The sequence below is a fragment of the Chrysemys picta genome, chromosome 5 (genome assembly GCF_011386835.1).
Source record: "Chrysemys picta bellii isolate R12L10 chromosome 5, ASM1138683v2, whole genome shotgun sequence".
Lineage (NCBI taxonomy): Eukaryota > Metazoa > Chordata > Testudines > Emydidae > Chrysemys > Chrysemys picta.
Genome location: NC_088795.1, coordinates 42,349,732 through 42,364,013, shown reverse-complemented (window position 1 = coordinate 42,364,013; position 14,282 = coordinate 42,349,732). Strand labels below are relative to the sequence as shown.

Sequence of the window (14,282 nt, the reverse complement as noted above, 5' to 3'; positions counted from 1 at the left end):
TGCACAAGAGAGCCAATATCTTTAATTTAAATTATGGAAAAAACTATTTTTTATTATTCTTTTCTTTCACTTTTAAAGTAAAATTGGTGCGACTTTCAGTTGCATGGGTATTAGGTTTCCCATGCAACTGTGTCCATTCAGAATTTTAACTGATTTGTCAGAAAATAAAAATTTACTATTTTTTACTCCCATTAGCACTATCAACAAGTGACCTGGATTCTCTTCTCATTTATGCATCATCAGTGCAATTGTTAACCAAGTTTCAGCTGCTATATCTGATGTGAAAGCTTGCAGATCCAGATTTAATTGCAGGGCTGGGAGTTAGAAAACACTGACTTGTAAATGGAGCAAATTTGGTATATAAGTCACTGACAAACTTGGAACCCAGCGCTCCAAGCTGAATCTTCATCCTGCCGTTACTTCCAGAGAAATCTTTCAGATCTGGTCTTTAATTTTACATCCGTGCTTCTAAAACTCACATGGAGGGACTTATCTCCAATCTTGCACTACTTAAACCTCCTGTAGTCCTTTTTAAAACCTACCTTGGCCCAATCACATCAATTCAAATTACTGCTAAAATCACCGTTCTGGCTTGTCATTATGATACCATTCCACACTCATTTCACTGGCTCTCACTTTACCACCACATCAATGACAAACTTCTTAGCCTTACTTATAAGATCATTTTACAACTTGCCCCTTCAGATTATCATTTTCTCTTGGAGCTTATTGTATGCCCCCTCAAACCAATAATTCCAACTTCCCCCGTCCATTTACCTCCCCTTCTCCCACAAGCACCTTCACAGTTTCATCCTTGCCAACACTTATGCATGAAATACCTTCCGTTAATCAATCTGTAGCACTCCTAACCCATCCTCTTGGCTCACTTCTACTGCAATATCTAGTAAATTGCCAGCTGAAAATGGCAACATCAGTAGCCAGCACATTCCTGTTTTTAAACCTACTTCCATCTCTGTCTATGAAGGTACAATACTGTAAGAGCTGAATAATATTACAAAATTATCTAAAGAATAGAAAGACTGCTTGGAAAACCAACTACTGGGCAAAATTAACATGCCCCATAATACTGTCTTCCAAACAACAAGAAATTTTTGGATTTATGAAATGATTCATTTAGCAGAAGTGCTCTATTTCTTAGGTAAAGGGCAAGGTTAGATTAACAAGTTTGGACAAGTCTAATGCATTGTTACCTGCTTTTCACTTAGAGAAATGATGCATCTTCTTAAAATTTGAAATTGAAAACCATGCTTTTGATGAAACTGGTTCAACTCAAGGATTCACGTTATCCTACTTGACAAGAATTGATAGACTGTGTAACCCACAAGCAGGGCCGGTGCTTCCACTAGGCGACCCTAGGCAGTCGCCTAGGGCGGCAGGATTTGGGGGGGCGGCATTTTGCCGCCCTCGGTGGAAATTCGGCGGCAGGGGGTCCTTCCGCTCCGTGTCTTCGGTGGAAATTCGGCGGCGGGTCCTTCACTCACTCCGGGACCCGCCGCTGAAATGCCCCAAAGACGCAGAGTGGAAGGACCCCCCGCCACCGAATGCTCAGAGGAGGAGCGCTGCTGCCTAGGGCAGCAAAAATCCTGGCACTGCTCCTGCCCACAAGCTTAATATTGTAGCATTGGATTGTGTTTTTCCAGGGCAGGGGGAAAGGATCAATAGGGAGGAGACATGGATATTAAATAGATACTCTGTCGGTGCATACATGCAGAGTAGGGCAATTCAGTTAGAAGGATCCAGAAACTTTCAGACTATGTGTGGGAGTTACCCGACATGCTCTGCACGTCCTGAAGCTGTATATGAAATTTTCATTGTGGGCAAGCCACCTGGCAGGTCATACTCTAGGTACCCTTGAGAGCTTAGCTATAGCGCAAGGGGGGAGAGGTTATAAATATAGGAGTTACAGATGGTACAGTGGACACAGCACTGATTGATATAGGAGCAAGAGTTGTCTACTATGATGGGTGGGTCCCAATCCCTGTACCACTTTGGATACAGGTCAGCACTATTCTAGATTTACTATGGCAGCTCTCCAGTAGGATAATGTTTGGTCCACCGCAGTGTGTTTTATGGACCTAGAGTAAGGACTTGGGGGTGGGGGGGGAGAAGAGAGCATCTGTCACCAATAGAGCCTTACATTTGGCTATCAGCTAACCGCTCTAAACTGGGATTCTGTCAGAGAGAAGAAAAAAAATGGGACAGCACTTAAGTGAAATGAGGGTTTGTGCATTCTTGCTTGACTTATAAGTCTTGGCAGGCCTTATGGCAGAGGTGGGCAAACTACGGCCCGCGGGATCCCCCTGCCTGGCCCCTGAGCTCCTGCCCCAGGAGGCTAGCCCACGGCCCCTCCCCTGCTGTTCCCCCTCCCCTGCAGCCTCAGCTCACTGCACCGCCAGCACAATGCTCTTGGCGAGGGGGCTGTGAGCTCTTGCCGGGCAGCGCAGCGGCAGAGCCCGGGCCTGACCCGGTGCTCTGTGCTGTGCGGTGGCGTGGCTGGCTCCAGCCGGGTGGCGCAGCTGCCTGTCCTGGTGCTCTGGGTGGCATGGCTGTAGTGCTGCCAGCCTCCAATGCTCCTGGCAGCGCGGCTGTAGTGCCACTAGCAACCGGTGCTCCAGGCAGCGTGGTAAGGGGGCAGGGAGCAGGAGGGGTTGGATAGAGGACAGGGGAGTTCGGGGTGGTGGTTGTCAGGGGGCGGGGCTGTGGATAGGGGTCGGGGCAGTCAGAGGGTGGGGAACAGGGGGGTTGAATGGGGGCAGGGGTCCCGGCGGGGGGCAGTCAGGAATGAGAGGAGGGGTTGGATGGGGCGGCAGGGGGCAGTCAGTCAGGGGCAGGGGTTCTGGGGGCAGTCAGGGAGAAGGGGTGGTTGGATGTGGCAGGGGTCCCGGGAGGGGCTGTCAGGAATGAGAGGAGGGATTGGATGAGGTGGCGGGGGGCAGTCAGGGGCGGGGGTTCTGGGGGCTGTCAGCGGAGAGGGAACAGGGGAGGCTGGATGGGGCAGGAGCCCCGGGGGGGGGGGGGGGGCGTCAGGAGGTGAGAAGCAGGAGGGGTTGGATAGGGACTGGGGCCGGGCCACGCCTGGCTGTTTGGGGAGGCACAGCCTCCACTAACCACCCCTCCATACAATTTTGGAAACCCAATACGGCCCTCAGGCCAAAAAGTTTGCCAGCCCCTGCCTTATGGGGAGAAGATGGTATCCTATAGAAAGAGAGCCTTATAGAGATTCAGGGAATCGATATTTTATATGCTGATCCCAATCCCTGTACCACTTTGCATATAGGTTCTGTTTCTCCAACAACTGAGAGGATCGCTCAGCTATTGAGCCAAGAGCTGGAATACTGTTAGCTGTGGAGATCCCCAGACTGTTTGTTTTGCTGATGGGGTTCTGAAATGTCTCAAACTCTGAAGAGTCCAGGTGACACACTGCACACTAGGGCCACACTATTAAGAATAAGAAATCATCTCAGAGAAGATCAGGGGGAATGTGTTTTGATGTGTGCATTAAAGTATAGAAAAAATCTTATGTTAAAACATTATATTTTAATGTTTGTAATAGAAGCAAAAAGGGGGAAGTTTGTATATGGAACACCAGTAGATTTACTCTCCAATGGATTTTGTTTAAAAATTATTCATAGTATTGCAAACACTATTTACAATGGGGTTTTTGTGCATTAAATTTTGTTTATTTTCTCTTTGAAAATTAACTGGGAATTATTAACATCCATTTACCATTGTTTTACACACAACTCTGTGTAATGCTTTTTGACAAGTCCCGAAAAGATGGAACTCTACCCTGTGCTTAACAAAGAGTTAAGCTGAGGTCCAGGAAGAAGGGGAATGTAAAGTTATTCAGAATATTGCCTGCGCATTACATCTGCATGCTTTCAATTTCTTTTGTGTAAACTACAATTTTAAATCAAAATGATCATACTAAGTCACGGGTTTTTTTGCAATCACTCTTAAAATACAACAGAAATGAAGTGACACTTACATGATTGCTTCAACTGTTCATCTGCCTTCTGTGGATAAATTGGATGCCAAGTGTAGTCAATTGTGAATGTAACACTTGGTACAGTCCAGCATTCAACCCATCCAGCCCTATCCGAAAGAAATATATTTTTAAAGTACCCATTGTTTCATTTTTTCCTATTGCATACAGAAAGTCAACAGAACTAATAATATTCTACCCCAAACACAAATATACAAGGAGCTAATATATATTCCATGAGATAACAGAACTCACTCTTCTTGAGTAATATTCCTCCACTTGGGCTTGCCTGTTTTTTGACCACTTTGACATTCAGCCGAAATACAGGATTCAGGACTTATTTTATTAGGATGACAATCTTTCACCAACATAAAGAGAGAATATTTACTAGGATGGCAATCTGGTAGAAATAAATGAAGATCGACATCTTCTCCCTACAAATGAAATATTAACAATATTCATAACTTGAACTCCAAGTACTATTTGTACTGTTCTATGCATCAGTATACCCACTTTATAGACAGATGAACTGCGTGCAGCAAGGAGATGTAAGGTCCTGATTTTCAGAAGTGCTGAACACTCACAGCTCCCACTGATTTCAACTGGAATCAGAGGTGCTCAAAACTTCTGAAAAAAAATCATGCTCCAAGTGACTTGCTCATGGCCATATAGCACATCCAGGAATAGAACACAGGAGTCATGATTTCTAGTCACATGTTCTGATCTGACCTCTAGAGCACACTGACACATTAAATGTCCTTTTCATCATAAAACCTCAAAAATGTAATATTTAATTCAAGTCCCCAAAACCCTAGAATCTGAAGATTTCAAATTCTAATTACTAATAAAATAATAATAATAATTCACACTTACATCACTGCTCATAAAAAGTTTCCAAGTACTTTAAACATCAATCAAACTTCATAACATTCATGTGAGGTGGTTAAGTATTATTTCTGTTCTACATATGCAAACTAACATTCAGAGACATTTAAGAAATTTGATCAGGGTCACTCATAAAATTACTGGCTGAGTCAAAAAGAATCCATGAATTTTAAATACAGTTCTCTATTAGACTACGTGCTTCCCAAAGATAATTTTAACTAGATGCTTCACTTCTGGACATAATGAGACTACTCAAATGCTTAAAATTAAGCACGCTCATAAGTCTTTGCAGGATATGGGCATAAGGCCTAATCTTGCAAACAGTATATCCATGTGTGTAGTTATTCCCAAATAAAAAACCATTATCAGTGGAAAATATTTGTTAAGCTTCATCTTCATTTATATACTTGGATTTTTGGTATTCAAAAATTTTCATATCATGAAAATAAGCTTTCATACAAAACAAGTTTTCAAACAATACAGCCATAAATACAAAACACAATATCTGAAATCGAGGGAATAGGACAGCAAGATTATTTTGAGCTGACTAAAGCAGTGTGGTTTGCCATGGAGAAGAGCACTCTTCCTGGGGACTGAAAGCACATAAAAGTTATGTCACTAAAATACTACATGTAGTTTCCAGGGAGGAGGGAGTTACAGCCCACTAAGTGTCTTCTGATCACCAATATATAAAATAAACTTGCAGTCAGTGTCCTAAGATATATGTTAGTCTTAGATGGAAGTAGCTGGTCATTGGGGCTAAAGGCGCTAAACTCTATTAGTAACGCCACAATTGAGTACTGTGGCCAATTTACTACAAAGGGTAAAATCAGTGGCAGCCATTGGGAATATTCCAGACCTTGGAGTCTGTGGTACACCTGAAATCCACAGGGGACATCAGGTCCTGCAGCACATGCCAGCAGCAATAAAGAGGAAGCATGGAACAGGGACTTCTGCAGGGCTGCTTCAGATCAACTGCAGATGCCCCATGCTCTTCCAGACCCAGCAACAAGTTGGAAGGTTTCTGAAATAGGCGAGGACATTCCTGATAGTGGGATGTGAAATAGGAGAGGGAAGGTTTCTGAGCTGTGAAGAGGTTAGGTAGGAGGGAAGAGGGGAGTTTCTCAGACTGGTGTGGCATATTTCTGAGCAAGTGGGGTTTAAGTTGAAGGAAGATGAGGTTTTGAGTCAGAATGATGGTGAATTGAGCAGAATTAAACAGCGGGGGAGCACACGCATTAGTGGATGAAGTGGTGTGGGCAGAGGCAGAAGCAACTAGAAAAAAAACAATAAAAGGGTGACAGTTGTATAAACACTGTTTTCCCACCTGCTCCTATCAAGTATCAGAGCTTTTCATTCCAAAGGGAAAGAGGTATCCCTTTTTCCTCTCACTTCCCCACCAGATTCTCTTTATCCCCGCCCCCCCACCCCGATTTTCCATTTTGAAAATGTAGTCAATCTGAAGAGGATGGGGGAAATTGGAGACACAATAGTTGGGGTTGCAGATAGCAGTTAGAAGCAAGTTTCTTGATAGACCTTGTAAATGTTTAAGAGAAAAATATGAGATAGCACTATCTCAAAATCAGATTTAATACAGAACTTCACAAGAAAGCTATAGCAGCATTTAAGAAAGATGAGAAATAAGACAAATCAACAAGGTACAGATTTTATGCAGTAAACTGTTGATCAGTTTTTTCCCCTAACTTGGATTTCTGTAAGGTGTTTGACTTACTACAGCTCAACATTCTAATTGAAAAATTAGACTATACAATATGACTAGAGCCCACATTAAATGCATTAAGAACAGGCTAACTGACAGAGCTCACAGTAGTCGTTGGTGGGGAACCCTCATCAAATGGGGGTGTCTGTCTCCAGTGGGTTTCACGGGGAGTCTAAGTCTCAACATTACTCAGCTTTTGCATTAATGACTTGAAACTATATATAAAATCAATGCTATTAAAATTTGCTTAGTAAACTGGGCTCATTCAATCAAAATGTGTTTTAATGCGGGGAGGGATAGCTCAGTGGTTTGAGCATTGGACTGCTAAACCGAGGGTTGTGAGTTCAATCCTTGAGGGGGCCATTTAGGGATCTGGGGCAAAAATCTGTCTGGGTATTGGTCCTGCTTTGAGCAGGGGGTTGGACTAGATGACCTACTGAGGTCCCTTCCAACCCTGATACTCTGTGATTCTGTGATCTTAGATTAAAGAGCTTCACATTTTAATTAGGTTAGCTGGGGCAAAAGCATTACTTTCTTAGAACTGCTTTGTGGCAGGAATTAAAAATAAAATGATTAACAATTACCTCATATAACTCTTAGTTAAGAGATTTCTAAGAAGGTAGAAAAATACTATTTGAACCCCACAGAAACCAAAAAAGTTGCACAAAATCAGCTCTGGTCTCCAATTTCAACATTCAAATTCCAATATATTCAACTGCCTTAATCACAAGGCCATCCCTTGTCCTACAATCCCTAGGCTCATTTACCACATACTTTGTGGCTTCTGTAACAAATAAATCAAAAGGTCGTGCAGACAACAGCTACATTCACTACACTGCCATAGCACCATCCATCCTGTAAGCTGAATGAGGCAGGGGTCTTGTTGAAAAAAATAAGCGATCATGTAATTAAATAAGGTATCATAATGTACACACACAAGAAGGAAGCAAAATAAGTTTTCACAGACTGTGCCAAATTTGGACATATTTTCATAGGGAAGGCAAAAGGCACATCTCTGGCCCAAGTACAACCTCCCAGCTAAATTTTAAGTTCATGCTCCAAAGAATGTAGGTGCTACAGCTTCTCAGCAAAACTATTAAGGAAATTTTTAACAAGGGAAAAACAATGCATCTTTTACTATGTTCCCTTTTTCAGAAATGGCTGAAGCATTTTGGCTGAAACTTTCCAAAACATTCAGCCTGAGGCAGACAATCGGCATAGAAAATTTCAGCCCAAACGATTAAAGTTTGACAAAGTGATAAGCAACTGCGAATCAGGTCTTATAGGTAAGGTTGCCTAACACTTCTCATTATACACAGCACTATCCGCCCTACCTATTAGAACAAAGCTGAATTAGCAATGGCCAATCCATAGGTAAGGTTGAAGCCAGTCACACATTATAAACCTCATTTTCAAATCCTAGCTCCAATTTCCCCAAAAAGAAAGCAATCACACTGAATTTTTCAATGACAACTGTCATCCGAGAATAAAATTTTCTAGGAAGTTTGGAGGGGAAAGTGTGAAGGCATCAGAATATATGTTTTAAAGTTATGTTTGTTAAAAATATCTGTTCTTGACTTTTCAAGAAGTTCTTAATGTTTTGTGCTCCCATCTCCAAAGTGGCTTGGTTCTCACATTTTGTTTTGTTGGCCTTGCTGAAGAGTGGTTCCTTTGAGAGTGCATGTGCTTTTTTAAGGGGGCAGGGTGGTGGTGTTGGGAGAGTGGAAGAAAAATTAACAAAGGATTAAACATCTATTAAATAGAAAGTGCTTGTGATGGAATGTACTAATGTAGGCAAGGAAGGAGTTAACTGTGGACTCATCAGAACAAAGTTATAAGAATAAGCAGCAGAAGAGAACATCTTTTCTTCCCCTTTCCCCTCAGACAAGGAGGAAACAGGGTTCTGAAAACTCCTTGCCCAAGCCTGGGACAAGGCCTAGACAAGGAAGCAAGAAGTTACTGGGCAACTGACTGTCTTACACATGAAGAAATACTATGCTGTTTACAGTAGTAATTCATGCACATAAAATATTACTTACCCTTAAAGAGAACCTAGTACTGCATGTGGTTGGAACAAAGTCAGTGAAAGGCAGAGAGAAAATAATGTTTAAAGTTTCCCCACAGGCTGCCAGATAAACTACAAGAGAAGAGAAAAATAAATTCAAATAAAAATCATTTTTAAATTGAATGCTTTTCTATTATAAGCAATACTAACAAGTCCTATCTATTTTAAGTTAGTTCTCCTTCATGGGAGCATCTTCCCAATTAGACAAGTTTTCTTGCAAATGCATGGGTGAGAATTAAGAAACAGCTGCTACAGAATCCATACTACAAAGGAAATGGCAAGTTTAAACTATCACACATGTGGAATAAACTGTGAACCCTCTCTTTTTTGGAAGCTTGTTCTCTGCATTTTTGTGTCTAAACAAGACCATTCCAGTTACTGAAGCAAAATTATCCATCAAGAATTAAATCACCATCAGAAAGATCCAAAATGTCACACCTAATGCCTTGTGGCTTTATGGTTTAATACACCATCAAATTCTTTCTGCTAATGCTTGAAAACGTGCCAGGTCATTCAGATAAGTACTGAATTTCCTTGTAATCAATCCATTCATCAAGTTCTTGACTTTTTGCATTCAGTCTTCACTCCAGAGGATGTGAAGGAAATTCCCACACCTAAGCCATTCTTTTTAAGTGACAAATCTGAAGAATTGTCCCAGATTGAGGTGTCAATAGAGGAGGTTTTAAAACTAAATGTATAAGTTAAACAATAAGTCACCAGGACCAGATGATATTCACGCAAGAGTTCTGAAGTAACTCAAATATGAAATTGCTGAACTACTAACAGTGGTATATAACCTATCATTTGAACCAGGGATGCAATCCCATGCTTCTGTACCAGGTGACTGGAGGATAGCTAATGTGACACCAATTTTTAAAAAAGGGTCAGAGGCGATCCTGGCAATTACAAGCCAGAAAGCCTAACTTTAGTACCAGGCAGATTGGTGAAAATATAGTCAACAACAGAATTATCAGACACATAGACTAACGTAATTTGTTGGGGAAGAATCAACACAGCTTTTATAAAGGGAATCCATGCCTCACCAAACTACTAGAATTCTTTGAGGAGGTCAAAAAAACACATGGACAAGGGTGAGCGAGTCGATACAGTTTATGGTGTTTTAAGCCTCTGACAAGGTCCCTCACCAAAGGCTCTTATACAAACTAAGCAGTCATGGGATAAGAGAGAAGGTTCTCACATGGATCAGTAACCGGTTAAAAGACAGGAAAAAAAGGGTAGGAATAAATGGTCAGTTTTCAGAACGGAGAGACGTAAATAGTGGCATCCCCCAGGAATCTGTACTAGGACCAGTGCGGTTCAACATATTCATAAATGATCTGGAAAAAGGGATAAACAGTGAGGTGGCAAAATTTGTAGGCGATACAAAATTACTCAAGATAGTTAAGTCCAAAGTAGACTGTGAGGAGTTACAAAGGGATCTCACAAAACTGGGTGACAGGGCAAAAAAATGGCAGATGAAATTCAATTTTGATAAATGCAAAGTAATGCGCACTGGAAAACATAATCCCAATTATACATACAAAATGACTGGGTCTAAATTAGCTAACACTCAAGAAAGAGATCTTGGAGTCATTGTGTTTAGTTCTCTGAAGACGTCCACAACGTGCAGCGGCAGTCAAAAAAGCTAACAGAAGTTTAGGAACCATTAGGAAAGGGATAGCTAATAAAGTAGAAAATATCATAATGCCACTATATAAATCCATGGTACATCTTGAGTACTGCGTACTGTTCTGGTCACCCCATCTCAAAAAAAGATATATTAGAATTGGAAAAGGAACAGAGAAGGGTAACAAAACTGATTAAGAGTATGGAACTGCTTCTGTATGAGAAGAGATTTAAAAGATTGGAACTTTTCAGCTTGGAAAAGAGATGACTACAAGAGGATATGATAGAGGTCTGTGAAATCATGAATGGTATGGAGAAAATAAATAGAGAACAGTTGTTATTTACTCCTACATAAAACACAAGAACTAAGGGTCACCCTATGAAATTAATAGGCAGCAGGTTTAAAACAAACAAAAGGAAGAAGTACTTCTTCACACAACACAGTCAATCTGTGGACCCATTGCCAGGGGATGTTGTGAAGACCAAAACTATAGGAGGGTTCAAAAAAGAATTAGATAAGTTCTTGGGGAAGAGGTTCAACAATGGCTATTAGGTAAGATGGTCAGGGATGCAATCCCATGCTCTGGATGTCTCTAGCCTCTGAATGCCAGAAGCTGGGAGTGGACAACCAGGGATGGATCACTCAATGATGGCCCGTTCTGTTTATTCCCCGACATTGGCCACTGTCAGAAGAGAGGCTATTGGGCTAGACTGACCATAGGTCTGACCCACTATGGCCATTCTTATGTACTTATGTTCTCTGCAATTACCTTCTGTCCTTTCACCAGCAATTCCCTTTTCACACTGAAGCCATGCAACATTAGTAAAGTGCTCATTAGTGTAGTATCTAGGAGCCAAGAGCTTTGTGCTAAAAAGCTTTGGTGTTCTAAAATGCACTTTTTACGGTTGTTTTAATAGTACAACTGTGGTCTCGCTAATTTTGATTCGAGTTGGAGGTAGAAATTTCTAATGCATGAGGTTCAAAAAAATCTCTGGAAGTCTCTATGTATGAGTGTACATTTAAAGTAAGTTAATTGAAAATCAATAAAAACTAGATAGCTGCAGCGAGTAGTAATACAGCAAACTGTGATGTTATTAAAGTCGTCTATTACCTTGTCAGACATTCAAGGGCCTTCAAAAATAAAAATAAAGTATGAACTAAAGAGGTTCCTCACAAGTTTGTATAACCTTTTTATAACTTATTTTTCAGGATGTGTTTCACAAGTCCATTCCACTGTAGGTGCCTGTGCACTCCAATGCAATAGTTCGCAGATAATTTTTTACCTTACCTGTCAGGGCAGCACAAGTGTCCTCAGCTGCCTCACACACCACGGACAGGTATAAAGAGCCAAGCTGACTCAACCCCCCTCAGTTCCTTCCTACTGGAAAGACTCAGAGGGAAAGGAGAGAGGGTTGTGGAATGGATATGTACAACACATCTTGAAGAACTACAGTTACAGAAAGTATCAGGGGGTAGCCGTGTTAGTCTGTATCCACAAAAACAACAACAAGTCCGGTGGCACCTTAAAGTCTAACAGATTTATTTGGGCATAAGCTTTTGTGGGTAAAAAAACCTCACTTCTTCAGCATCTGAAGAAATTAGGTTTTTTTACCTATGAAAGCTTATGCCTAAATAAATCTGTTAGACTTTAAGGTGCCACCGGACTCGTTGTTGTTTTCGTAGTTACTAAAAGGTTAGTGATAGTTTTTTCTTCCAGTGATTGCACATGTCCACTCCACTGTAGGTAACTCACAAGCAGTCCAAACTGGAGTCTATTTGAACAGGGACTGGAGGATCACTCATCCAAATTTAGCATCTCTAGATTGTTGAGTGATAGCATAGTGAGAGGCAAAAGTGTGCAAAAGTTGCCATTTTGCAAATGTCTAATATGGGCACATTAGCCAGAAATGCTGCAGAGGTCACTTTGGATCTATTTGAATGACCCAATACTCTATCTGGCAACTTCACGTTGGCCAACTGTTAAAAAATGAAAAAAATCTTTTGCGTGGAAACAGGACTGCCCTTCATTCTGCTGGCAAATGCAGTGAAAAATAGAGACAAAGACCTGAACGGTTTAGTCCATTCTATATATAATACTAAAGCTCTTCTAATATCTAGTGTGCAGGCTCTCCTCCCCCGTATTACCATGATGCTTTGGAAAGAAGGTTAGTAAGAAAATTACTTGGTTAATAAGAACACTTGGAAGGGGATGAAGGTAGATTATCTGTGTAAAAACAAAAAAACAAAAACAAAAACAAAACACACACTATATATATATATATATATATATATATATATATATATATATATGAGGATCTGATACTAGCGCCTTCACCTCCCCCACTCTCCTGGCCAATGTAATGGCTACTAAAAACGCCACCTTTCTTGAAACATGAAAAAAGAGCAGGTCGCTAAAGGCTCAAATGGGGGAACCTTAGCCATGTTAAGACTAGATTCAGGCTGCATGGCGGAATAGGGTTCTTTACGTGCAGAAACAGTCTGCTGAAACACTTCACAAATCTCATGGCCATCAGGTTGGAAAACAGGGAGTGGTTTCCCACAGGAGGGCAAATAAGCCAATATAGCCAATAGATGTACCCTGATCGAGCTACTCACCAATACTTCATGTTTCCGATACAGAAGGTAGTCCAGCACATGCTGAATAGAATCGAGAATAGAGGAGACCCCATTCAGCCTCGACCAGATGAAAAATCTCTTCCATTTAGCAAGGTGAGTTGTCCTGGTTAATAGTTTTCTACTATTCAGTAGTACCTCCTGTACCTCTCAAGAGATGGTACCTCCACTGATGTTAACCATAAAACCTCCAGGCCATCAGGAGAAGGGCCTGGAGACTTGGGGTGGAGAAGACAGACATGATTCTCTGAAATTATGTCTGTGTAAAGCAGGAGCGACAATGGGGGACTGACTGAGGGGTCCAAGAGCTGTGAAAACCAGTGCTGACAGGGCCATGCCAGGGGAACCAATCTAAGATAGGACTTGTCCTGCTTGACCTTGCACAAAACTCTGAGGAGAAGACAGACGGAGGGGAAAAAACACCAGATCAGCAGTAGAAAAGCATCAGTTGATGAACCCAGGCTGAGCCCTGCTCTGGAGCAGAACTAATGGTGTTTTGTGTTGTCTTTTATTGCAAAAAGATCCACTTGGGAAGTTCCTCAGAGCTGGAAAGTGGATTTGCTATGTCTGGGTGAAAGGACCACTTGTAGTGATTGATAAACAACCTCCTCAGGAGATCTGGCAGCATATTCTGAGCCCCACAAAGTAAGCCGCTTTCAGAAATATAGAGATGTCGATGCAGAAGTCCCAGAATAGTACTGCTCCCTGAAAGTGTAGTGAGAACCAGGTTCCTCTCATTTGTTTACATAAAGCATGGTGGTCATATTGTTGGTCAACACCAATATGCCCCTTCCCCTGATGAACGGAAGGAACACCATGCAAGCCAATTGGATAAACATCAAGGAGTTGCAAGCTATATGTAGACTGAGATCTTGGGGACATAAGACACCTTGTGTCTACAGGGGTCCCAGGTGAGCCCCCCCCCCCCCCCCCAACACAGGTCCGAGGCATCCATGATTAAGGTAAGAGATTGCTGAAGTAAGGCAAAAGGAACTCCCTTGCAGACATTGGACGGAGCTATCCACCAAACTAGGGAGGATAAAATCTGATGTGGTAAGTGCACTAACATCTCTGTATGGTGTCTTCTTGGAGAATACACTTCTCCCAGCCATTCCTGAAGGAGTCTGAAATGCAGTCTGGCTTACTGGAACACTTAATTGCATGCTGCCATGTGCCTCAGCAGCCTTAAACAGTTTCTCACCATGGTGAGAGTATAAACCTTTCAGTCCAGAATGAGGCTTTGCATTGCATGAAACCTTGCCTGTGGTAGTAAGGCCTTAGCCATTGTTGAGTCCAGAACCGCTCCAATATGTTTTGTTTAACAGGACTAATAGGTCTGTGCTGA

General features: G+C 41.8%; 1 protein-coding gene across 25 annotated transcripts in view; it reads right to left on the bottom strand.

The window, feature by feature from the left end:
• The window catches only part of BLTP1 (bridge-like lipid transfer protein family member 1), a 241,267-nt gene that overhangs the window by 142,943 nt on the left and 84,042 nt on the right, over positions 1-14,282 (bottom strand). For all 25 annotated transcript variants that reach the window (XM_042860071.2, XM_065596329.1, XM_065596316.1 and 22 more), the window contains 3 exons: positions 8,651-8,748; positions 4,262-4,440; positions 4,010-4,116 (listed from right to left, as the gene is read on the bottom strand). In XM_042860071.2, the coding sequence (XP_042716005.2) occupies positions 4,010-4,116; positions 4,262-4,440; positions 8,651-8,748 (384 nt within the window). The remainder of the gene's footprint in view (positions 1-4,009; positions 4,117-4,261; positions 4,441-8,650; positions 8,749-14,282) is intronic.